Source organism: Sprattus sprattus (genome assembly GCF_963457725.1).
Source record: "Sprattus sprattus genome assembly, chromosome: 1".
NCBI lineage: Eukaryota > Metazoa > Chordata > Actinopteri > Clupeiformes > Clupeidae > Sprattus > Sprattus sprattus.
The window spans coordinates 42,363,993-42,391,702 of NC_137920.1; the positions used below are offsets into that span (position 1 = coordinate 42,363,993).

General features: G+C 42.3%; 1 protein-coding gene across 3 annotated transcripts; it reads right to left on the reverse strand.

Annotated features, from left to right (window-relative positions):
* Positions 1–454: 454 nt before the first annotated feature.
* On the reverse strand, positions 455–26,341 carry LOC308365983 (uncharacterized protein). 3 transcript variants are annotated; one of them, XM_080839619.1, is made up of 8 exons: positions 26,307–26,341; positions 23,777–23,841; positions 11,125–11,895; positions 9,852–10,553; positions 5,939–6,157; positions 5,536–5,599; positions 2,034–2,171; positions 455–1,761 (listed from the first exon to the last, which is right to left on the reverse strand). In XM_080839619.1, exons 2-7 carry the CDS (start codon positions 23,815–23,817, stop codon positions 2,043–2,045), a joined length of 1,926 nt encoding a protein of 641 aa, XP_080695745.1. In that variant the 5' UTR covers positions 23,818–23,841; positions 26,307–26,341; the 3' UTR covers positions 455–1,761; positions 2,034–2,042. The 3 variants fall into 3 exon arrangements, 2 of the variants coding, with proteins under 2 accessions (XP_080695745.1, XP_080695744.1); XM_080839618.1 differs by lacking the exon at positions 26,307–26,341 and adding an exon at positions 26,107–26,302; XR_013968671.1 differs by lacking the exons at positions 455–1,761; positions 2,034–2,171; positions 5,536–5,599; positions 26,307–26,341 and adding an exon at positions 26,107–26,302 and having other exon boundaries at positions 6,019–6,157; positions 7,179–10,553.
* Between the last annotated feature and the right edge of the window lie 1,369 nt (positions 26,342–27,710).

Genomic DNA, 27,710 nt, shown 5'->3' on the forward strand with positions numbered 1-27,710 from the left:
AGGTTTGGATGAAGCCTTTGGCCAGCCTCTCTCATGGAGAGGTCATGATTGGCTGCGTGATCAATGACTCTTGCCCTAATTTCATTAGAACTTCAATCTATTGACCTCTTTTAGAGGTTGAGAACTACTTGATTAGTTTTGCACAGAGAGTTCACACAGGTGCTGACGATATTTAGAATATATAGAGCAGTTTTAGTAGGCTGCTACTGAGTGTCTGCAATGTGGACATGGTTATTCGTTCTTTCGTGTCTTTCTCTGAGAAGTGTGTTAACTCTTTTGAAAAGTGTGTTAAAACTCAAAGAAATTTCTTAGAAATACATTTGCTTGGTTTGAATTATATGAAACGTCGGTCACAACTTGAAGACCGTGTGAAAGTCCTGAGGCCAGACCAGGAAAGAACCACTGATCTAGTTGACCATCTCTGACAGGTGTGTGAAAAAATCAGAACAAGCTGCAAAATTAAACAAAATGATTTATTGCAAAATCTGTTTAAGGTGATATCTCTTCTTGTACAGCCTGTTTATACAATTGTACAGGACGACTTTCATGAAGAATCCTGAAAACATCCTTAAACATGTGTATATATTTAGTTTATATATAAAGACAAAACGTATGATGCTTCTCACTTTAACATTTTTACATGGTTATATTTTTGACAAAGAGGAAGACAATGAAGCGATGGCTTAAACAGGGATACAGTGATCAGAACAGTGATTATAAATCATTTCCATTAGCAGCAGTTAGAACATAACTTCATAAAGCAGAAACCTGCCCCGGGACCCAGCGTGAGTGAGTGAGTGTGTGCGTGTGTGCGTGTGTGCCTGTGTGCGTGTGTGTGCCAGTGTGCCTGTGTGAGCGAGCGAGCGAGCGTGTGCGTGTGCGAACCTGCCCCTGGACCCAGCGTGAGACATTTCAGACATCAGGGACGAGCCCAAAGGATACGCCAGGTTTCAGATTTCAATCATTTATGGTTTAATCTAAGCTGCATTATTCAAATGTTGTCATTATGTCAAATATTCTGGTTCATGGATGAAGACAAAAATTATTCCAGATAAATGATAAAACGCAGTGTTTTGTTGTTGTTATACCCCTGTATGTGACCATGTATGTCCAAACATTACAAAGGGGGATAAAGCGGCATTTTAAAGAACTGCACAATTCAACAAACTTTGTATGCAAAACTTTAAACGTAAATTAACTGAAATCACCACAATCCTCAAATTTGTTTCCAAAAAATAAGTCTTGGGCTAAAATGACTTCCCTAAGCTAGAAATATAAAACAAGATTATGCTCTTTTAACACCAAATAAATAAAACCACCCCCTACCGATACTAAAGAGAACGCTATAGCAGCCAACACAAGTCCCAGCACAGAAACCTCTGTCTCCTTTCTCCATGTCCATTTCACAAACAAGAAAACGCAATCTAGGCTGAAACAGAACACGTTCAATATTGCGTCTGAAAAAGTTCAGAAGCTTGTCATATAGAATTAAGGGGCATTTGTGAATATACAATCAACATAAACAACTCTCTGTGTGTGTATGTGCATGTGTGACTATACAATCACCATAAACTACAGGTACTATAGAGACAGAGAAAGGACTAGAGGTTTTATTAATTAAGAGTTTAAAAAAAGATTTCTTCGTTTAAAAAAAAAAAAAAACAAGAAAAAGGAATATTTAATGGGCAGTGTTCAATCTCCCCAGCGCTGAAAGTGCGTATCCAAGCAGGAAAGAGTCTCTTCTGAGGCGCATCAGGCTACCTATACAACACACACACACAAACACACATACAGTTACTACACACACACACACACACACAGTGACTTAGGGGTGGGAATCTCTTGGCGCCTCACGATTCGATTCAGAGGTCCATGATTTTTTTGAGTTTGATAATTAAAGACACAATTATGACTTGAACAATGAACAATGCAATAATCGATGCAGCTTGCATTTCAACCCAAAATGGATGTGTAAAACATTTTTTTTTTTTTTTCAATATCTGAGAAGTAATCACAGACGAGTGCAACGTCACCTTTAGAGATCACCAGCGTCGGTGGCTAGTGCTCTGGGGGGATTGGATGATGAGAGCAGGCGTGGGCGGAGCCTTCTGACGCATGAGGCGGTACTTGGAGACGATGCTCTGGCTGCGCTTCGTGGCCCCAACAGCCTGCTGGGAAGATAAACAAGGAAGGTGATTACTTTACGTGTGTGTGTGTGTGTGTGTGTGCTGGGAAGATGAACAAGGAAATTAACTTTGTATTACTTATTTATGAATATTATGTTTACTTAGTTTTAGGAAATGTTTCGTCTTATCTGTTGTACCGGTGCACCTTTATATGTTTCACTGTGGGAGAGTGGTAAACGTCCTATCGATTCCTTTGTATGTCTTGACATATGAAGTTATTGACAATAAAGCTACTTTGACTTTGACTTTGAACTTTGCAGCATTATGCAACAATTCTACTTCAAGGTTAGGGTTAGGATAAGCAATTTTACCTTAAAATAACAGCTTGGAAAAAATTGGGGCGCTACAATGACTTAATATGGAGAATTGCCATACCAGGGTCCGTAAGCATATTACTGCTAAATGTAGGATTGCCTGAAGCCGCCCGGCTTTTTACTGTCTGCCGAACTAATAAGTAGCTTGTTTGCCGTCTTGCTTTGTCTTGTGTTGCAGTTGATTGATGTTTGACTGTGTTAGGACAGTTGTTGACTAACTAGTTTGTCATAATGTCAAAGTCAGCACATGTCAAGAGATTTTGCCGCTAGCATTTCGTAAGCGATTAGCAATTGATCCGGAATGCTACTTTAACATACAATTTAAAAACAATGCAAATCATTAACCCATTGGTGCCGGATGCTGCGTAGCGCAGCATAGCCCCTCCTGCCGGTTGCTGCGTAGCGCAACATAGGCTTTCCTGCCGGTTGCTGCGTAGCGCAGCATTTTGTACACGTGCTGTTTTCATGACGAATGCAGCATATTACTCACTCTGGTTGGTTAAAAAATACACATGGGGTGGGTCTTAAGGCTTTGGTAAAGATCAGGTGACCACCAAAACGAACTTTGGTTGGCTGAAAATCACGTCAATCAATCAGATAGCCACGCGATATTCTGTGTTTGTTTTCATGCTGGCTAGCGAGAAGTAGCAGTGAAGAAGTAGCAGTGAACATGGAGTATTTTGATAGCGATGGCAGTGATTTCGACATAGATTTTGAAGGATTTGAGTCTTAGAGGGAGGAGGATAATGACTTTGTGCCAGAGGATCCATTAGATACGGCACAGGAGTGGGATTTTGTGGACACGGAAGGAGAGGAGGAGGGATTCCAGGTGGACTGGACAACCGGCAATAATATGGAGGTAATTATTTATGTTTTGTTTTCTTGTGCGCTCTTCCGAGTTCTCTTCTCTTAGAAAACGGAATGGGCAGTAATGATAGTGGTGCTATAGCGATTAATAATGGTGATGATGGTTGATAATATATACATACAATAATGTTAGTTATAGATACAATAATGGCATAATGAATAAATAGCATTTACATTTAGCAGACGTTTTTATCCAAAGATTTTAGATAAGAAAAACAACGTGCAGAACTGTATAGCATAATACAGCATAATGAGTAGTAGGCTAATACAATTATGAATAAATATAAATAACATTGATGGAACTGGAAAAATTGCTATTCTGTTAGTGTAGCTTTATTTTGTATCCAACTTGAATGTGTACTCCCTGTCTGTGCCTCAATGAGACCTGAACAATTAGCATTTGAACACCTATAACCCCTATACCTAGCCTGACGATGTCATACTCATAATTCTAGTCAGAATATGAGTCTGAGACCGGACCACTGGGCTGTGATTATGGGGCGTGTTTCAACGAACCAGGAAAGACAATTCCTCTTCGCTGAATTGGATACCTAGAACCAATCAGAGCAACGTAGTAGGCTATTATTACGATAGATTAAACTTTTACCTGATCCCGTAGGAAGGACGGCAAAAACATATTTTCAATCGACAAATGCCTTGATCGCGTTTCTCTGTTCCTCTTTCAAAATGAATGCGCTGTCAATATCTGTTGAGATATGCCTGTTCACGTTACTTAATTAGCACTCAAGGCTAGAAGCTACCATTGGTTTCAATGTTTTTTTTTGTCTACGCTGTTAGCATAACCTTTCAATAATGGTCTAGAGTGCTTAAGTTAAAACCTACAATCCTAGGCAACATTGGTGTTGCGTATACACAACTAACCGAGTCAATGTAGACATAAAAAAAGTCGTGTAGATAGCTTAAATCTTATCAAATATGTCCCACTAAGCTCCCGAGACGGCGCCATCTTTGTTCGATGTATACCGGTATTCTATCCATCATCAGGTCATCTGTCCATCAACGTATAAAGCCCGCCCTTACAATTTGATTGGTTTAGATTGCTTTCTCAACATTTTTGAAACGTTTAAACCCTCCCAACTAGCTCGATTCCAGACTGAATCTCCCAGACCAAAAATTTTGTGGGCGGAGTTCAGGCTGGTATCCAGGCTACCCTATACCCCTATGCCCTATAGACAGTCTAGTAGGCCATTGTCTTAGCACCAGCTGAGAGGGTGGGTCTCATAATAATACAATGATTGAATGCTTTTTCATATGTATTTTCAGATATCTCCATCTCCAGGATAACGTTGACCCCGCCATGGCTTCATGCTCCATGTGAACCGCGAGGCCAGCTCCACCCCAGGATGTCTCCATCCCTCTCCTTATGTCATGAGTTATGAGTTATGAGTGCCTTTAGGGAGCAGTAGTTCTCTGCTAGGCTAAGGCTGGGGCTAACATCGCTTGGCTCTGTCGTCTGTGCAAGAACAGCAATCCAGACTACTTCATTAGTAGTTCCACGATGGTGGGATGAACTGCTTAGCACTACCAGAGCAGGGGCATCCCTCTCTGCCTTCAAGAAGCTTTTGAAGACTCATCTCTTCAGAAAGCACCTCCCTTCCTAAACTCGTACTTCGACTAGTGCTTAACTTGCACTTACAGCAGTTTCATTCCTGCACTTCTTTCTCTTTTCTCTTTTTGTTTTACTTTTGTTATTTTTATTTCCTATGTAAAGTAGAATTTATTGTTACACCAGGGTTCTAATGCTCGTAGCTTGACTGTTCTCTCCCTTGTAAGTCGGATTGGATAAAAGCGTCTGCTAAATGACTAAATGTAAATGTCACCTTAAATGTTACAGAGCTCACCTTGGCTAGGCTAATGTTGGGGCTAACCCTAATGTTACAGAGCTATCCTCTGCTAGGCTAATGTTGGGGCTAACCCTAATGTTAGAGCTATCCTCTGCTAGGCTAATGTTGGGGCTAACCCTAATGTTACAGAGCTAGCCTCTGCTAGGCTAATGTTGGGGCTAACCCTATTGTTACAGAGCTAGCCTCTGCTAGGCTAACGTTGGGGCTAATGTTGGGGCTAACCCTAATGTTACAGAGCTAGCCTCTTTTTTATTTTAATCAAAATATTTAATTCGTATTACTGATTGAGTGTGTTTTACTCACCATCTGTCCAAACTTCCTCAGAGGTCTAACCGTCTTCAGGCTCATGAGCGGTCGTCTGACAAGCCTGCGGGAAACGGATAACAATAATGATCTGTTTTGGCAACATATTTGGTGACGGCATGCTGTCTTTCATTTTTGTGAGGTTTTGGGTCCAGATCTCAAGGGCTAACCTAACCCTAGGGCGTATTTGAGCAGGTCATCTGCAACTTCAGGAAATGCAACCCCGTCAGAATTATTGTCTCTGAAACTTATTTTTCAACATTGTTCTTGAGTGTATAAGGACTATGCCGAATGTACATTTGAATGAATAGCTCCCCTTGGGCATGTAGTAATTCATATTACCAAACCAAAGGCATTACCTTTTTAGAGTAAACCCTACATGCCACAGGGCAAGCACACAAACCTCTTGTTCTGGTTGTTCTCATCTTGCGGCGAAGCGGTTGCCTTAGGTGGCGGCTCCTGCGGACCAGTAATGCGGTTGCTATGGAAATCCGACGTCTCTTCAACATCTCCCTGGTCCGTGCTGTGGTCGTCACAATCCCCATCATTCTCAGGCGATCCAGCCTCCCACTGCGAAACCACCACCAAATCACGTGGCAGGTGCTTATCCAATGGGATTGGGCTGATGGAAAATATGAGAGTCCAGGAGAAAATGTCACAAAATAGCCAGCAGTAAGGCAAACCTTCAGCAACACCTGATTTCATAGATAACAGAAAGGCAACATTTGCAGGACAGTGGGAACGGAATGACTAAGTTAAATGGAGAGTTCCCATGCTCAACCCTAGATATATATATAAAGGCTAGATGTCTTTTGCGTTGCCGGCCAACGGAGTCGAAAGTCCGCACATGGCGGCCATCTTGCTCCAGTCAGCTCGCTCACCCATAACATTGTGTTGGTAGTGGTTTGTACTTTTTAAATAACCATAACTTGCTCAGTTTGTTATAAACGTCAGAGATGTAGCTATGACACTGCAAACATACAATAATTATGCTATTTTCTAAAAAATAAATATCCAAAAATCATACAGAATTATAACCACAGTAATAAAGTTTGGAAGAAACCAAACCATGTGTAAATCTATTGAAAATTGAGCAGGTTATGGCTATTTAAAAAGTACCGACACAATATTATAGGTGAGCGAGCTGACTGGAGCAAGATTGCCGCTATGTGCGGACGTTCGATTCCGTTGGACGAGACATCTAGCCTTTATATATATATCTATGTGTTCAGTTTGCACAATGTTTTAAAATATCCACGTAAGAAGTGATAAGGGTTCTATTGTAATTTCTAAAATTGCCTTGCTTTCTAAAACTTCAAACTAGCAAATTATTTTCCTTTCCAGGCTATACTGTGGACAGCTGTCAGCTTATGCAGAAACACCACACAAATGCACACATTCTGTATGGCATTTCGTCTTTTAAACTGTTTTTTAAAAAAAAAACTAAACTTTTAACACTTAACACTTTCCGACAATAAACACTCTCCAACACTTCCACTAAACACTCTCTACCACTCAACACTCTCCGACATTACCACTAAACACTCTCCGAAAATAAACACTAACCACTCTGACACAAAGACTAAATACTCTCTAACACTTAAAAGGACAACCAATGACAGCAGTTCTCAACATATACTTACACCAATAACTCCAAGCTCTGTATCATTATGACTGTACATCAAAGGGGGGGGGGACGACAAAAATTGTAGACAAGGTAGACGAACTCAACCAATCCCTTTCTCCAGAAAAAAACGTCTTGTCAGTTTCATGGGGGTGGGGGGGGGGGGGGGGGGTGGGGGGGGTTGAAAGCTGACTGCAAAGTATTCTTATCTGTCCCGCTCCCTTGTGTCTTTTCCCTCTAGAAAGGCAGTGTAGGCTTTGAAGCCAAAAAACTTCATCCAAACTTAATCCTCTCATCTCTTGGCTAAACTCCACATTGCAAGGGTACTTCAAACGCAAAAATCCATGCTGTAGGTGTGTTTTGTTGGTTGTATGGAACCGTTTCACTGAATTAATCATTAATCAACCTCCAAATTGGACTTGAGACGTTTCATGACTTCAGCTTTCAGCAACAACACGTTAAAAGGACCGTCAAATCCTGGCTGACAATGGGAGTCTGTCCACATATCGTACCGAAGCCATGGGTCAAGCGGACTCATGAGTGGAGTACGTCACAGTCCAGCATTGAAAAGGTTAACAACATCCTGATCTACTCATCCTCTCAGAGTCTGGACGTATCATCTTCCAGTGTCACGCCTCCACACACAGTTATCTGTCAGTATTAACTTCAGCTTCATTAGGGTCTTCATTAACTTCAAACTAATTTTGTTCCACCAATATCAAGTTAACTCAGTAGCAGGTTTCCGTGTTTTAGTCTAGAGTATGGCAAACTTTGGTCTTGATCTTTGATCTCAGTGGCTTCTTAGATTGACTGCTTGGTAGAGAGACAGTTTTGAAAGAGCAACTTGCTCTTTCCTTCCTAGGGTCAAACAAGGACTCATAATCCAAACTGTCCCAACTGTTTGGGCAGGAAAAAGGATTGAATCAGAAAATGTGGGGGGCACCAGATCTGGTGGTTTGTGCACCAAAGGTACTTAACTCTTCATTCTTCACAGGTTCTTCCGATACAGAACTCCAACAGGTCATTTAACCCAAGGGACACCCCAGTTCTAAAAAGAAGGGATCATGCTCCACAGCCAACTGAGCACAAAAAGAAGGGACCTGGTAGTCTCATGTTCTAGTCATCTTTCCCATTCAGAGAATATCAGAGGACCGGAGACTTGGTCTTAGTAATCAATTGTTTTAAACCGTTCATGCCCTACAGTGCTCAACATCACACCACCGAACCACCATCTGCAAACAGCCCCACAAAAAAAGGGTGTTGTGAGGCAGATCTACTGGACTCGTCGATTAGCGTAATTAGCGTTGATGTTAACGACTGGGGATCTGTGGGATCGTTCAGGGTTAACTGCAGAACCTCTGAGCCAGTGAGGCAGAATTTGATCAGATAACATATTGAGTGGAAGACCTTAAGAACCATCTCGCACAAAGGCCTCTTCATTTTCAAATACCAAAGGGTACTTCACGGTCAAAGGATAGCCAGGTCTTCTTGGTACTTCTAATTAATGCCACAATTCTGACTTGATGAAAGGAGAAGAGTTTTTCCAGCTGTAGAGGAGTATAGAATATAGGCCAAAGGGTCTTCTTGAACAGCTGTAGAGCTCAATATAGGACAGAGCAGACAGAGTCTCATGAACAGCTGTAGAGCTCAATGTAGGCCAAAGGGTCTTCTTGAAAAGCTGTAGAGTTCAATATAGGATAGAGCACAAGAGTATATAATTTAGGCCAAAGGGTCTTCATGAACAGCTGTAGAGCTCAATAAAGGCCAATGGCTCTTCTTTAACTAGTTTTTAGTGCAGATGATTGAGACAAAACTCAGTATGTGTCCTCCCACAGCTCTGACTATGTTGGGGTTAGGGCAACTTGTGAGGGGTCGGTCCTCTGATCACTACATGTGTGAGGGTCTCTCCCACCCTGTGGGATGTGGAGGCGTTGGGGCACCTGGTGAGGAGGAGTCTGTCCTCTGATCACATGACATACAGGAAGTACAGAGACATGCCACAGGAACATCAGGCAACACCACAACTGAACACGTGACACTGGTGACTAAATTCGAGCCCATTTGTCACACAGGTACAAAAAAAACATCTTTTGAGCTTGTGCCGTCACCTGGGGGGTCAGTAGCATGTGAACTGGCAGAACCAATCAGATCATTGGGGTCGCTGAGGGGTCAGTAGCATGTGAACAGGCAGGACCAATCAGATCATTGGGGTCGCTGAGGGGTCAGTAGCATGTGAACAGGCAGGACCAATCAGATCATTGGGGTCGCTGAGGGGTCAGTAGCATGTGAACGGGCAGAACCTATCAGATCATTGGGGTCGCTGGAGACCAGTAGGTATTCGTGGATGTAGTCTGCAGGTTACCATGGTAATGAAGCTAAAAGACGTAGGCCAACTTCTGTCAGGAAACGGGTGCTCCCTCTCCATCTTCAAACCCACTTAATCGTAATCGCCACGGCAACACCACTTATCGCTCTCAAAAAATTGCATTCCACTTTCATCAGCCTCTTGTTGCTGTAAACAGTGAAGTCTCGGACAACTAAGTGCAGCAGTTTGCCACGGACAGGCAATCAGATTCAAACAGCAGGACAGGAGCCTATTAGCATGACCTGGCCATTGGTAGGATTTGGACCAAGGCCAAAGGTGTGGTCTGTTTGCTGTGTTGGAGGAGGAGGGTGGGAAGGGATACCATACCTGTGCCTGCTGGAGGGTCGTCGGTGTTGGGGCGACTTGTGTTCATCTTGATCGCCTTCAGACACAGGGTTCACAGGTTCAGGGCTGTCGTCCAAGCAGGCTTTCTTTGAAGAGCTTGACCTTTTGGGCAACTTCCCGGCTGAGGCGGGAACATGACGCCCTGCTGGCTGGTGGCGGGGGTTGAGCGACCGGTCGGGGGCCGGCCTGTGGGCCATGCGGGGCTGCTGCTGGGGAGCAGGGGGAGGGGGCAGCGTCTTGAAACGAGCCACAGAGTCCTCACGGAATTTGCGGTTTTTCAGCAGACGGCTCTTGTCACGTAAAGACAAACCACGCCCCCCAAAGCCTCTGGGAGGAGGGGCCAGGGATGGCTCCCTCTGAAAATGCTTGAAAAGAGGCGGGGGCTGGCGTGGCTGTTCCTGCATTTCTGGAAACTTCCACCTGTAGCCAGAGCTGCCTCTGCCGGTGCCTCTCGGGGTGTGGTGAGTCTGGAATCTCCGTGCTGGCGATGCCGCTGACGAGTGGGGTCCAGGAGGAGGGGGGCCAGCTTTCCACAAGGAGGAGGGAGGGTGTGGGGGGGGCCTGTACTGAGAAGGGCTGGGTGGTGGCCAGTGCTCTGGTTCGTTACCATGGCGATTTGACCCCATGCGCTCCCTCTCTCTGCTTCTCCTCTCGTTGCAATCCCTCTCAGTGGATGAAGACCACCTGCACATCCATTACAAACAAAACAAGCAATCAATGGGGGAGGTTAGGATTAGGGCTAACCCTAGGGTTACCACAGGCATCAACAATACAGAGGAGGAGGTCCAGTCTGACCTCCAAACTTGACCACTGGTTTACCGGTTTAGCATGACCATCTCTTTATGTTAAACTAGCGTAAAGCTGTTCTCCTCCATTTCCTGAAAGAATCCTAACATCAAATGACTGCATCAAAAGCAGCAAAAGGCCATCCTTTCTCTTTTCTGTTTTTGTTTATGGGCCATGAACTGCTCCACTTAGGGGGTAATCATCGCATCTTCTTGAAGAAAAGCTTAGAACGGGAGAATATACCTCAGCAAAGGAATGACTATGTTTTGATGGAGCTTTATATTGGTCCACTTCCCGCACAGTGAATATTTTGTACATTTTACATTTTGTACACCTCCCACTTCTTCCACATCTTCTCCACTCTTTATTCATTAACACCCCTTTTTTGACACAAGCTTGAGAACTGCGCCCCTTAATGTGGACTTGCTTTGTTTACCCAGCTTGCAACACAACTTGAGGACTCTGGTACCTCTCTCGGCTGTGAAACTCCCGCTCTTTTCTCAAGGGGGAGTTGGCGGGACAACGACCCTCGCCATTCCGGGCCTGAGGGTGGTGAGAACGCGGGCTGGGGTATGGGTTCCCCCTGTCTGGCCCTCTATCCCCCCAGAAAGCCTGCCTTCCACAACCATTCCCAGAACCTCTGCCCCCTCGCCCCCGGCCACGACCTCTCTCCCCAGCCTGGGCCACGTGCTGGTGTCTTGGTGGAGGCCGGGCGGGACCGCTGGGGGACTGGGACCGGCCCCAGGGACGGTCCTCCTGCCTGGGGGGGCGAAAGGGACTCCTGTGGGGGGGGGGCTGGGGGGGATAGGCCTGCTTGTGGCTCCGCTGGTCGGGAGTCTGGGGACGGGACTGAAATCCACGAGGTCCTCCGTCATACTGCTGCCTGTGGTGTAGTTGGGGCCGGCTACTAGGGTCATGGGGTGAGGGTCTGCGCTGGGCTAGGCTTGGTCTGGGGGCTGGGTCTCCATAGTGACGGTGGGCATCTGAGGACTGTGAGGAGGCATAGCCAAGGTAGTTCTCCTGGCTCTTGGGTTGCCAGGGAGACGGCCCCTGGTCTCGGGCCTGGGGGCTCTTCTGTTGCCATGGCGCTGGCCGTCTGTCGGGGTAGGGAGCCTTGCGGCCCCTGTGAGGGGCCTCTCTCCAGCCAGGAGGGGCCTTGCCAGGACCGCCCCCTCTGCCACTGGGGAACACCCGAGGAGGTTCTCCGCCATTTTGAGATCCATAGTCACTCGTGTAGGACCTAATAGAAAACACAATTATAATACATCACAATATCTCATCAAAGAAAGGCTACAGACTTCGGCAAAGATCTTTACAGCACTCTGTAGGGTTGGGCGATTCAATTACAATTTAAACAGACAATATTAACGTACAGCCAATTTAGCGTATTATATTGATATTGATAGTTATCGATCATTTTCAATTACCCATTTTAAGGCTATAGTTGAATTGTTGAATTAAAAAAAATCGTTGGATATGTTGTCACATATATTTGCCTTTAATCGTGATAGTGCAGTGAAGAGTGGGATAGGAAATTAGAGGGAGAAGAGGTGGGGAGTGGACAGGAGAAATGACATCGGATTATTCTGGGATTAACTTTGCACGAGACACTAAACTGGAAACATCACACCGACAAAATCACTAACAAAATCTCTCGTACACTAGGCCTAATGAAGCGTATGAAAAATTTTCTGCACGTCTGGTACATCTACAGAAACGAGCTATGAGGATCATCATCAAAAGCAAATATAATGAGCATACTGAACCAATGTTCAAACGGTTAAATCAGTTAAAATTAGATGATATCTACACAATACAGTGCCTGAAATTCTACCACAAGTTCTTAACCTTCAAGAACGTGGGTTTTAAATTTTTACAACGTACTCAGCTGGATGAGTTTTTTTTGGCTCCTTCACGAATGTTCTACAGAATGTTCTACAGGAACATTCTACAGTCATTGTCAAGGCTGCAAGGAAATTATAAATGTTTGCCTGATCTGATGTGCTACCTTCACGTTTTTATTTAGCATTCGCAAAAATATTTGACTAATATCAGACTAAATCAACAAGTGGTTCTTTCTCAATCGTGTGACGTCATCGTAACAACGTAGGCCAACTGGTACGTGCACGTTTGAAACGATGACAACGTCGTGGCAGTCTCCAGCCAGCCACACACGTGGATTTCCTCGTACGTGAGCTGGCGTCTTTTTGGTCTTCCGGACATGTCCACTTTCTATAATTTAATCTATGTTGTTTTATTAATTACTTTAGATAACGTTTGCGTAGCTACTATGTTCGTGCTTATTCTGTGTCATGAATGAATGAATGAGATGCCGGGTATGTGACAGTCGCTGTGCTTCAAACTGTGGATGCGCTCATATTGCGCAAATAAAGTTGCAATTATAATGGGACGAGTTGAAGGTGTCTGCGTAGTTATTGTGCATGAATGATACGGAGGATGTAGGGAGTAAAGTTTACTGAGCTGTCAGTTGGGAGCAGCTCAGCTGGGTGAGGTTTTTTTGGCTCCTTCACAAATGTTCTACAGAATGTTCTACAGGAACATTCTACAGTCATTGTCAAGGCTGCAAGGAAATTATAAATGTTTGCCTGATCTGATGTGCTACCTTCACGTTTTTATCAGCAGTGCATTCGCTAAAATATTTTACTAATATCAGACTAAATCAACAAGTGGTTCTTTCTCAATCGTGTGACGTCATCGTAACAACGTAGGCCAACTGGTACGTGCACGTTTGAAACGATGACAATGTCGTGGCAGTCTCCAGCCAGCCACACACGTGGATTTCCTCGTCCTTGAGCTGGCGTCTTTTTGGTCTTCCGGACATGTCCACTTTCTATAATTTAATCTATGTTGTTTTATTAATTACTTTAGATAACGTTTGCGTAGCTAGTATGTTCGTGTTTATTCTGTATCATGAATGAATGAATGAGATGCCGGGTATGTGACAGTCGCTGTGCTTCAAACTGTGGATGCGCTCATATTGCGCAAATAAAGTTGCAATTATAATGGGACAATTTGAAGGTGTCTGCGTAGTTATTGTGCATGAATGATACGGAGGATGTAGGGAGTAAAGTTTACTGAGCTGTCAGTTGGGAGCCGCTCAGACTGAGGTAGCTTGTGGATTTAGCACTACATATCTGTTTCAGAGCACGCGAAATTCAGAGCTCATCTTAGGGCGTACTTAGCAGCTATTCTACGTACCACATTTGGCTGAAATGTTTAATCCTACGAACCCTTGTTGGACGTGAGATTTCCCTTGATGCTAAGTAATGTAACACAAATCAGTCGTTTCACTGTTTTATTGTGCTTGGTAATGACTGACTACCAGTACTGTGGTAAGACACTGGCTATGAAACCAGCGAACTCCCTCGAGGTAAAGCACTTGCCATGCATAGTCGAGTATCACACAAGCATTCATTTGTTTACTCGGTGTAACTTTTGTAATCATGACAAAAGTTACACTGAGTAAACAAAATGGTAACAAGATCATGTGGAGAGATTGTTCTCCTTCAGTCAATGTTAGCTCGTGTTAGCAATTGACGCATAGCAGGGGCGGAGTGGGACACAAAAATCCACCGGGACTATTCTGACTGCACCGGCCCACCACCGGCCCACAACATGCCCAAAACTGGCCCAACCCATCCCCTCCACCTCCCATATATCAACTTCACAAGCAATTATTGTTAGATTTAGTGTTGATGTGTGGGTGACAGACATGTGTATTTGTATATGTACATTTATGGAAATACGGAACAAATCGCTTCCCGTATTGGCTCAAATGTTATGCTAATTCGCAACAATGTGTCCTGTCAACTCACTCGCATCACTAGTTGACGGCTGGTTGAATAAATCCGTAATTCTTGTACATTTTGATGCACTCTCCTCCAGCATCCGCCTCTTTTTCAGTCTGCCCTTTTCGGCCCCTCCTTTCTCTTATGTCCCTCCATCAGGTCAGCTTCACCTGCTGTCTCTCCCTGATAGCCGCTAATTTATCTCCCTACGTTCACTTGATAAAGGCAGAACGATACGTATTTCCCATGAGGCTTTGCTCCGACCATTGTACGTTAATTTATGAGCAAAAAAAAACGAATTAAATCGCTGGCCAATTTATATTTGTGGTCATGAAAGTAATGTAGCGTCTGAATAAAAAGAATTACATCAATATAGGAGGCTAAACAAAAGCAGTAGGCTAGATTAATGAGAGTGAGTTTAACACCCACCATGAGTGAAATATAGAGAGACAAAAAGTGGTTTAAATATTGGTTGGACCGTTATGATGAGTAACTCTCTGAGAACTTGGAGCTTTTCACGCGACCAAGAATTGACGTACATGTCAACGTTAGGGCCGCTTATGAATTAAACTAGGGCTGCAACGATTACTCGAGTTACTCAAGTAACTCGATTACAAAAAATGATCGAGGATTTTTTTTTGCCTCGAGGGTTCGTTTAGTTAATATCATGCTCTGGTGTCACCATTTCATACGGACTTGTATTATTGACGCGCGCGCGCATTCAAAGATTTACGGTCTCTGTAGACAGCAGCGATCGTGAGCATCGATCGTACGTACGATTGTACGCATTGTCATGTAATGGAAATTGATTAATTAAATGGAGATAAAGAATACTGCTTTGGTAATCGTGGGTGTTCTAACAGTCACTGCCCGAGCGATACAACCAAGCAACCTAGAACCAGCAAATACAGTTCTTTAACTCATTAACGTTAACAGTTCACCATGCGGAGCCACTTCAATGTAACGTAAATGTTGACGCTAGCTGATTTACGATTGCTAGATACTATGGACACAAGCGTAAGTTTAAATTTACGGTGTGTGAGGTTATTTGTAGACTATACTATGAGTGATAGTGATGCTAGGCATGATGTTACAGTAAGTAGCAGAGCGAGTTCAAATGCACCAAGATCTCATGTCATGCACGTCTCTCCTCCCGCACGCGCGGTCACATACACACAGCTGCTGCATGAGTTTTGACCCAATTAAAGTGTTGGATTAAAAAATATTTTCTTTTTTCAGGAATAACAGCCAATTGCTTATTATAACTAAATTATTTCAGGCTGCAACTGTCCCTAAACCCAATGTACTGGTAGCCTACATTGTCTCTATAACGCTCGCATGGTGTTTCTATGGCAGCAGTCTAAAGTTTGCAACGCAAACCAGTGAGCAGCATTTATCATAGCACGCACACACAGAAACACACACGAACATTACTCCCAAAACAGCACTATAATGCTTGTGAGTCAATTTTATTGAATCTTTCAATGCGCGTGTGTCAGCAATAATATTATTGAAAGAGGCATTTATAGGGTGGGGTCACTTTGGGTCAGTTAGGCTATGTCATTACTTTGGGTCATTTATGGGGTCGAAGGTAAACAAACCAAGCGTGGTAGCCATTGTAACTAATCCACGTTAGTTCTATCTATCTCAATCTGTCTGCTAATCCTTCAGAAAACAATGACTAAGTGTTACATAAACACAAGACGTTTATAATTTGAATGCAATGGGGTTAGTTACTTTGATGACATTTTGGAGGTTTTGATAACGCGATCGCGGCAACTGCGCGATGCTAGTCGGTCGGATACGTTAGCACGGCGGCTACGTTAGCATGGCGGCTAATAATGCGAGTCACTATTGACATGACGTTGTTGAAAACGCAAAATTACTTTAATCCGATTACTCGATTAATCGATGAAATTCTGATAGAATACTCGATTACAAAAATATTCGATAGTTGCAGCCCTAAATTAAACACTGTTGCGAAGGCCGGCTTGCAGGCTGCTTCACGCCACTGACCCATAGTGCTAGCCCACACACAGTCATTGTTGCGCACCCATTGGAATACTCGTGTAGCTACATTCTAAAACACACTGGTGTGACCGTACACTTTTACGGAAAATCAGCGGCCGTCACACCAGTGTGACCGTACGTTCTTAAAGGTTAAACAAAAACCTCCCTGCTTATTTCCTGAACATGTTCACTCAAAATGCATCTTGTCACAAGGGACCATCGTAGATTTAACACCCCTATTTGCAAGACTGCTGCCTACAAACATTGTATTAGACATCATATTCCATATTTACTGGCACACTCAGACACATGCATGACAGGCTACACATAGCCTACAAGGATTAACCCGGTATTCAAAAGCCCACCTCATTTCCAAATACTCTGCCAGCTGTACATTAGAACATTGCTATGTTGCAACTCTAGATCGGGTATTGGTGGCAATGGGCCGATCCATTAAAAAAAAGAAAAAAATATGTTTATGTATATACTTGAATCCTATTCCTACTACCTTGATGCTTTGATAATTCAATTTCCCTCACGGGATTAATAAAAGTTTTAGGGCTGGGCAAGTTAACGCGTTAATGTTGAGTTAATTCATCAATTAATTAACGACGACAATTATTTTATTGCGCGTTAACGCAGCTTTTATTATTTATTTTATTATTGTAAAAGTCTGTTGCCAATAGGCTTTTATTTAATAACAAAACACCGACGATACCCATTTTTTTTAAGCACCGTAGGTACCGTGTTCGCCGGTGTCAGCTGTTAGAATCGGTGCTGCGCTTCTTCTGGAACTGACAGGGGCAGTATACGCTTCGTTCCAGTCGAAGTTTTGTCATGTTTTTCACACGCAGATCTGGCATTTACTATTGTAAACGATGAAACTACTGGAGGCGGCCAGGTGTGAAGTGTTGCCAGACTGGAAATGGCGTATCGTATCATAGGCTCATTTTGGAGGATAATTATCATATCTGGCAACACTGGAAAGGCGGTTGACCAATGAGAGCACGCGCAAAAAGGTGGAATGTAACGGAGATACCCTTTCCAAAAGACGTAATATTAGTTTGTGAAACACAAATATCTGACGAGGCTAGATCCCGGACGCTTTTGGAATCCCTGCTGGACGCATTTTTTAGGTCTCGAAAAGAGGCATGTTCGGGTAGAACAGGACGTCTAGTCACCCTACTTTTGACCATTATGCAAACGATGCTACCGTGTTCTTCAGACCAAGGGAGATAGTACTTTCAATTTAGCAAAGCACCTGAAAGACAGTCATCTGTATTTGTTTAAAGAACTCAAGGATAGTTCTGATTCATATTAACAACATCCAAATAATGCAGTTTTTTAAATCTGTCATACTGAAATACACGTTACATGATGTTTAAAATGATGGGCACGTGTGTTACAATGGCTAATGTTATGTACAGTGGCGTGCACAGACATTTTGGGGGGCAGGTGCTCAGGGGGGAAGGGAAGGGCACTTTTTAGCGCACGCGGAACACCTTATTATAAAAAAGTTACACGCACATGTTGAATGAAATTTTACTTTTATTTGTATCATTCTCTAAACGTGAGTTTCCTATAGAAAAAAGTCACACCACCAACAGATAAAATCCACATCCTATATGAACTATATACAGTCCTTGCGTTATCTGTCATTGGGCTATACAGCGTAAAGCTTTATCAGGTGACCAGTTGGCTAAAAATGCTTAGTTGTTTGTGGCTGTAAGACATTTTACTGCACAACAAAATGATTAGGCTACACATTGGGCTTAGAGGGCAAACTATACGATTTTACTTGATCTGTAAGACAATAAAGAGACCAAACAGTACCCCACGAGGAGTTATAGTGAGCTAGACTGTTTAATGAAGAAGCAGATGGGCATTTTTCACAAGTAATGGGGAACTTCCCGTTCCTTCTGTCCCAAATGAATGTGTTAATTTATGTTGTCTAACATAACATATAGGCCTACAATAGAAAACGTTCTTCTTAACACATAGATTTGCAAAATCTACCGAAATTATTTGTAGGCTTATGTGGTCGTCCTCACGTTATCTGTCATTGAAGTAGTTTATCAGTGACCAGTTGGCTAAAAATGCTTCAAGTTGTTTGTTGCTGTATGAGACATTTTACTGCACAACAAAATGATTACACGTTTTGCTTAGAGGGCAAACTGTACGATTATACTTGACCTGTATGTTACCTGGCTTGTGGGAACACGGGAGAAGATGCCTGTCTGCGACCGTGCCTGCTATGCTGGAGACGCTTCTGTTTACTGAAGCGCATGTGGTGCCCTGCGCGTGCCAGCGCGAGTGCACGTGATAAAGGAAGAGAATTGAGTCTGGTCTGTGCAAGGGGGACGTGGCTCATTTTTGGGCATTGTTTCAGTCCTTTTTAATCGCTTAGGTTTTTAAAAGATTATTTCCAAACCGGCCTCAGTAAAATGTTAATAATATAAAAAAATAAATAAATAAATAAAAAGTTTCAAAAGGGCATTTTCGTTGATAAAGGGCAAAAGTCCTGGTGCGTTAGCACCACCTAGTGTCTATGTGTGCACGCCACTGGTTATGTACGTAGTTGAGGTAAGCTATGCTGTAGTTTTAACGTTAGCCTATAGCCTACCTTGCTTAGAATTAGATAGAGAGAGAAAGAGAGCATGTAACTTGAAAGTATCATGACTTAACTAGGGAAATTCACAGAATGTCCTAGTTTAATATAGTTACTTACACATAAATATGCAATTGGTTTGACAACACGATTACCCAATTTTTTTTTCCCCAATGCCATATACTCTCAATGTAGCCGATGTATAAAACGATTTGCGAGTGACAGCTCGAATTTCGCCGCAACCACACTGAACATTTCGATTTATTTTGTATGAAATACATCCTTTAAGAAGCTCAAAACTCATGTTCATCTTGTTAGCTGAATGGCTGCACTGTTATATGCATGTTTTTGTTTTGCACTGTTGTTGTTTTTGCACAGTACCTTCTGAAAAGATGCCTGGAAGTCTGGAATGTGTCTGGGGTCACTAGTTGTTGCACTTTAACCATTAATTGCACTTTATTATGTTGTGCTATGCTATATTGCACATGTTTTGTATTTCTTATGACATTTTGCTATTTTCACATATTTTAATAAAGAAGAAGATAATGTTTCAAGTTCAAGTACATGGAATCTTGGAAAATCCTTCTTTTTTTTTTTTTACCGTGGAATCGAAATTGGTATCGAGAATCGTGTTATTTTTTTACTGGTATTGGTACCGACTACTGAATTTTTGGTATCGTGACACCCCTAGTATCGGAGGTGTAAAAAGCGGATCGGTGCATCCCTAGTACTCACTTGATCACATCTGTTGTTGTAAACCCTACCTAACTCCCATTATGTTAACATAACTTTGCATTAAAATCTAGCAATTAACTACTCTGGGTGGATCCTATGACAGCGGCACAATATGTAGCCTTATAGGATTCTCCCGACAGAATCATATACTTTTCTATACACTCATCTAATTTCATTGTTTATTTCATGTATCTAATTTATTGCATGTTATTCCATCCTTACAATTGTACTAATAGTGTTGCTGTCAAATAAACAGTTCTGAGTTCTGAGTTCTAATAATGTGCACAAACCATTCCACTGCACAAAATCTCACTTGCTGTCAATCTCAGATTGCAGACGTTCAAGAGCCGTCTTTGTGTCGGCTTACTAACCCTAACCAAAGAGCGGTCTGGGCGACTTCCATAGCTGAAAAGATCAGACAATACAAAGATGTTCCACCTCTGACACTGATCACTGGCCCATTGGATTGATGGAAATCTCAGGCACCAGAGCACCCACTCCTTGCCAAGCTGGCACACAGGTATCTGTGTCCCAGGGACCAGTGTCTCTGCAGAAAGAATATTTTTATTGCGGTGACAATCAATGCTAAGTGGAGTGTACCCGCCTCAGTGCATACTGACCACTTACATAAAGCAAGTTGGTAATGCTTGTTAAAGCAACAACAACAATTATACAATAACTGCACCCAGGGCTCAAAATTAACTTTTGGCTGGTAGATGAAAAAAATGACCAGCCAATCATATTTTTTACCGGCCAAAATGAAACCTGGCATTTCAGACCTACTCTGACATTGACATAAACAACCTTTACCTATGATTATAATATCATTGTCATTCTCAGAATGGATAAAACTAAATCAACTAATTTCACTTTTAAAAATCGATTTTATTTTTGAAGAGCCAGAACAATACAATGGTATCAAGGCGCTTTACATGGCCCAGAACCTGAAACGAAAAAATAAGAAAAAAACTTGTGCTGACAATACTACAACTCAATTCCATATACTTAATGGCTGGTTTCCCTGTAATGTTACTAAACAGCCTGGTTATGACGTTGTTTGTGCCGTATCATTTTGATTTTGCATTGCTGGCTGACGTTTGTAGCTCGCTAGTTAATGGCAACTCCCCATGCTAGCTAGCGATAGCTAAAATTAGTCAGCCTAACTCATCGGGAGCCGGGAGGACAGGGGATATTATTGCACAACAATAGTGGATACAAGCTCAAAATCATATGATCAATAGTTGATTTCTTGTCAGCCTGGCAAGGAAGTAGAAAACTTATCTTGATGATGGCTCCATTAGGTTGAGAGGCTAGGATAGCTAGCTGCTTAGCTGCAAACAACGAACTTGTTGACAGCTGACTGGTTAACGCCCACTGACGTTTACCTTTGCTGGAGAGGTGATGCACCGGCAATGAATCGCCACATTATAGCTTTCGTTTATCTGCGGTAAATTGCATGTGGTAAAGTAAGTTAGTCTGTTGCGCTCAAAATATTAGAACTTTAAAAACTTTGTATTCGCGGGCAAAATATCAGAACTTTGTATTCGCATAAAAATTGTTTTAGTTTGATTAAAATTCTAAGAACTCTCTCCCACTGTTCGTCTTGGCGTTGCAAGCTATTTTTAACCATGATGGGCGCGGTAGTCGGGAGCTATACTCCGCAATGTAACTCGCCAAGTGGCGGGGCACCTGACAATTTAGTCGCCAGCCCAAAAATCTACACGCCATTGGCGCTTGGCGGGTGCCAATATCGAGCCCTGACTGCACCCTTCTGATAGCACCTGCTTGTGATTGATATAAGAGGAGGCTAGTGCAGTATTCAACTACACACTCCTGAACGCTATAAGAGGAAGCTAGTGCAGTATTCAACTACACCCTTCTGATCGCTATAAGAGGAAGCTAGAGCAGTATTCAACTACACCCTTCTGATCGCTATAAGAGGTAGCTAGAGCAGTATTCTCTGTATGGACATCATGACAGAAGCAACAAAAAAAACGAGGAAGACAAAAAGAGTAATCGAGCAAGAGACTGAATAAGAGTCAGTCTCAGACTGGCGTTTACCTATTGGAGAGTGCCCTAACCTAGCCTGACAATGTCATACTCATAATTCTAGTCAGAATATGAGTCTGATACTGACCCATTGGGCTGTGATTATGGGGCGTGTTTCAACGAACCAGGAAAAAAAAATGCCTCTTCGCTCAATTGGATACCTACAACCAATCAGAGCAACATAGTATGACCATCTGATACATTAAAACGTTTACCGGATCCCATAGGAAGGATGGCAAAAACATATTTTCGATCAACAAATGCTTTGATCGCGTTTCTCTGTTCCTCTTTCAAAATGAATGCGCCGTCAATATCTGTGAGATATGCCTGCTCACGTACGTATTAGCAGCATGGCTAGCTAGCTACTATGTGTTTCAATGGATTTTTTGTCTAAGCGTTAGCAATAACCTATCAATAATGGTCTAGAGCGCTTAAGTTAAGACCTACAATCCTCGGCAACATTCGTGTTGCACATACACAACTAACCGAGTCAATGTAGACATAAAAAAGGTGTGTAGAAAGCTTAAAATCACATAAAATATGTCCCACTAAGCTCCCGTGACGCCGCCATCTTGGTTCGATTTCTTATCTATCTATCTAATCAACTCAAGCGTTGGTTGGTCATCTGTCCATCATCGTATAAAGCCCGCCCTGACAATTTGAATGGTACGACAAAATCCGGACTTCTGATACTCTCTCCCCAACTGCACAAAGGCAGACCGAATCTCCCTGACCAAAAATGTTGTAGGTGGGGTTCGGGCTCGAATCCAGGCTAGCCCTAACCCTAACCCTAGCCCTAAGACACAACAAGATGGCAGACAGATGCGAGCGGGCCTTCACACACAGACACACGCACACTGTATACCAGTGTTTCCCCTACAATGATATTAGGGTGGCGCCCCGCCCCCCCAACGGCCCCGACCGCCCCCCCTGGAAGCTCAAGTAAAAAAAAAAAAAAATTGATTTTATAAATATAGCGCCAGATCACAAAATAAGTCATTTAAGGTTACCTTTACCATAAAACATGTAAAATTATACTTATTTTTTAAGTAAAACTGCTTATCCTAACCCCTAATCCTGAAGTATAATTGTTGCATACTGTTACTGTAAGATGTTATATTGACTACTGTCATTAAAAGAAACACATGAACATCATAATTAATTTAAGTGTTTGTGTCCGTGCGCCGCGGCCTCCGTGATTCCCACCTCTATATCATGACGGTGTAGTTACCGTGGGCAATGCATTGTGATAGTATCGTGAGTTACTCCTTGATTCCCACCTCTATATCATGACTGTGTCGTAACCGTGGGCAATGTGTTGTGATAGTATCGTGAGTTACTCCGTGATTCCCACCTCTATATCATTATGATGGTGTAGTTACCGTGGGCAATGTATTGTGATAGTATCGTGAGTAACTCTGTGATTCCCACCTCTATATCAAGATGGTGTAGTTACCGTGGGCAATGTATTGTGATAGTATCGTGAGTTCCTCCGTGATTCCCACCTTTATTTCATGAGGGTCTAGTTACCGTGGGCAATGTATTGTTCATACAACCAAACTCTGCTTATTCATTGTGTGCTTTTTCTCATGCATTTGCATTGATCCAGCCAGATGTATCAGACCCTTACTCTAAGTAGTCCATTGCCAAAAGTAGCGCTAGTGTTTGATTGGCCAGGACTAGCACTTTGGTCAACTAACAGGACACATGCTTCACATTGGCTAAATAGAACAAATACTTCCTTGAGCCTCACAATTCAAATAGGTGTCTACGGTTAAGAGAGAGCGTAGGACAGAGAGAGAGAGAAAGTGTGTAAAAGAGAGAGAGTGTACAAGAGAGAGTAGAAGAGAGAGTGTAGAAGAGAGAGAGAAAGAGAGAGCAGAAGAGTGAGTGTAGAAGAGAGTCTTGACCTGTGTTTCACCCTTGGGGATCCGGAGCGTGGTCTCACCATGTTTCAGCTTCAGATACAGGCTCTCTGTAGACAAACACACATGACACACACTCACATCTTGGCTTCACCACTTACAACATTGCAGGTAAGTAACCATACATTTGAACTGAAAAGGGGCATTTGTATCAGTTAAGGCGAGACACGGCAGGTGAAATATCGATTTTTTCATGCCCTGGTCAAATTTGAGATTTTGGGCTAGTTTGCCTCTAACTTGTTATCTTTCATACTACCATAAAGAAAACGTCAAAATTACACATTTAAGTGTCTGTTTCACTGCATTTAGTTCAGCCGCGGCATCCATTTTCTCCTAACTTTACCAAGAATTCTCCCTTGAACCACGTTCAGCGTTTCGTCTTTTTACACGACATCTTTCATGTCTGGAATGACTTTAAAGCTATGAGCCTCGATCAGAAGGCTGTGTAATCCAAATATGGGCATTTCCTTTCTTTTCAGCAACCAATCCTGACTTTCTGAAGGGATTCATTGGCTGACGGCGCTTTTCTGCTAACGTGATTCGCTCAGTGCCCCACGTGTTGTCTTTAAATGCGGTTTTCTAAAAATGAGTGTTTTTTCATTTTTAGGTACACATTTCTCAGCCTATGTAGAACCTAGGTGCACCACACTTCCCAGTTGCACACATAGCATTGTTATGAAGACATCTACAGATGGATGTATTTATAAATTGTTCCTGGCCAGATTTATGGGTCATTTTACCAGGAAATCATGGCGAAAATAGGGTTTTTAAGGCCACGGATAGTATATTTTGATTTCCCAGGTCATAAAAGCAGATATCCTAAAATCCATCTGAGTATTTTTTGTCATTTGATATATGAACAAAATAAAAAAAGAATTTTGGTCCTGGCTTTATCACAGTTTAAGATTCATGTACCTGAAATATATGCAAAAACGTGCATATTTAATGAGATCCAACCTAATTAGCATAATTAAATATGCAAAATTCTAAAACTTGTAATACATTTTTTTCTTGTAATGATGTATGTAATCAACTGGTAAAGTTTCATGGTGATCCCTTGTATTTTATTTTTTTACCCTATTCACCTGCCATGTCTCGCCTTAAGTCACTATAGATGACAGCATTCTAACCAACAGGCAATGAAGAACATTCAACCCTAGACACCAGCCTTAGCAGCGAGATTCTCTTGAGCTCCCAGGATGCCTACACTCGCCCAGCCTTCGTCATCATAACTTTACTCATTCAAAATGTAAATGATGTTACCCATCCCAACACCCGGTTAATAACACAGGTAGCACACACTTAAACAGTGAGTCTGTAAGACTGAAGGAGACGTGACACAGAAGACAACATCCGAATGAATATTGGCTTAAATGTTAACATTAGTTGCATGACATCCATCTTTAGGTTTACTTTTATCGTCATTGCTCCAAAGCACATGTTTAACGCTTAAACTGACAAACTGTTCAAACGCTTAAACTGACAAATGGTAGTGTACGAGCTAACATGCGCTAAGCCAAAAGTATGTCATCAACAGAAACGAGGGCACTATTTTGAGCTAGTTAACGTGAGGACATTTAACAACAACAATTCAGATCCGGCCAATATTAACAATCTATCTACGTAACAGTTTACAAAACTATGCTGGGTGATGAAAATAAAGTTAAACTAGCGAGGACATTACATTCTTGATAATGGTGCTAACGTTAACTAATCAAAGCAATACTGCGCACCAATTTGCCAATTTTTAGTTCTAATTGTCTGAGCAACTACTTAGTATCATTTTAAATTCAATTTTGATGATCTATGGTCATGTGAAGAACAACTAAACACAGCTGTGGTTCCCACTAGCCGTCAAGGCCAAGCCCAATGTAGTTCCGTGGTTCGGGTTGGAACCACAGAATGTTAGAAAAAAAAAGTAAGGAAAGCCTCCGTAGCACAACATCGCCAGCAACATAACTAAAGTTAGCATGTTAGCAAGTTTGTTTTTAACAGTGCCAACTAGGCTGTTGGCAGTGATTGCATGATTTGTAGGAAGGTAGCTTGCTAGTTTTTAGACCAAAGCTCCATAGTGATTCTTTAAATAGCACACTGCCTGGCGAACGTCAACCATTTTTTTGCTGACTCTAACGTTACACAACAGAGACATACTCTTCTATTACAAGGTGCTTGACTTTTAAGGATTCCGTAAGCTATGAATGCTACCAACGGTAAACTTCATTCAAAATGATGTTTACTTAGCTCCCCAAACTATGCCAATAAGCTATGATATCTATAGCTAGCATAGCTAGGCTACTGTGCTGACGGCTACTCACCTTTGGGCCACGTTTAAACAAGTCGAGAGGTGAAGCAATCTGATATGAGCTACAAATAGCCCCGTAAGCTCGATGCTGTGGCGTTCAGCTTTTTAATCGACAGCAACTTGACCGAGTCATTCACATTTCTCTTTAGCTAATGTCAGAAAAACGACTGAACGGTAAGCCCTGAAAATCAGGTTGCTTTCAGAATATCTTACCCTTTCCGTTGGAGGAGCTGGAACGAGGAAACGGAAATGACATAAAAAGTAATTGTTGCGGTCTAGTTCACACTCATTTCAAAGAAATACTTTGTACAACAACAAAAACGATAACAATAATAAGAAGAAGAATTAAATTACATGTATGTTTTTATTCAAAATAATGAATGTAGTTAATAAACAAAACAAAACCTACATAGAAAAAAATATCATTTGGATACGACGTTTCCATGGTAATGTATAACTACATTTAGTCAAGTCAAGTCAAGTTAAATTTTGCAGCGCTGCCAACTCTCACTGTTTCGCCCCCTGTGACACACGCTTTTGCCTGTTTTCACACGCACTCACGCCACACATCCAATTTCTCACGCAAAAAAAATATTATTTTGTTCCGAGTCGCGTTCGCTCCTTTTCAAACTCTCCCCGACGGTAGATGGCGCCAAGGAGTGCATCTTTAACCTGTTACAGATGCACTCCTTCAATCTGAGCAGAGACTAGGTTATTGGAATGTGGTTCAATTAAGTACTCACTCTTTTAAACTTTAAATCTTGCGTGTGAACTTGATTTTGTGTGGTGAATGTAAACTCAGCTGTCTTAAAGGCACCCAGTGCAACTTTATGTAAACATTCAATGAAAAATAAACATTCAATTTCTAGTCTTTTTTACACGTAGTAAGTTTCAATAACTCCATACCATTACATATCGACATTCAAGGAGCAAAGATGAGACGTCGTTGTTTGGTGAGAACTGATAGAAAATCGTAAACAACAACAATCGCTGGTGGGGAGAAGCCATTTTTCCATTGACTGGAAGCCTGCTTTATTTATTGCAGGTAAAAAAAATAAAGAAAATGGCGGCGATTGTTGTTGTTATCGATTTTCTATCAGTTCTCACCACACAACGACGTCTCATCTTTGCTGCTTGAATGTCGGTAATGGTATGGAGTTATTGAAACTTACTACGTGTAAAAAAGACTAGAAATTGAATGTTTATTTTTAAGCCTCGAAAGTTGCACTGGGTGCCTTTAACAAGGAGGAGAGCACCTTGTTAACCTTGTGTATACTGCTCAAAACATCATAGCATTGGGCCTCATTCTCAACAGCAGTTGGGAAGACTTTCAGAAGGAACTCCACTTCGGTGGATTTAGGAAAACATTTGCCATTCTCCATAGTTTTTTCTTCTGTGCTTTCTTCTGAACTTCAGACGACTTTCAGAACGCGAAATAGCAGTCGTAACTCTGCCGGAATCTTCAGTAGGGTCCGACTGCGTCCTGCGTCCTCCTGCCAAGACACGCCCCGTGTACAAAGACGCGCCCCTCGTGTAAAATACACGCCTATATACAACGACTGACCAATCTCAGCGTGATAACGTAATACGTAGGATTGTGATTTCCTACTGAAATCG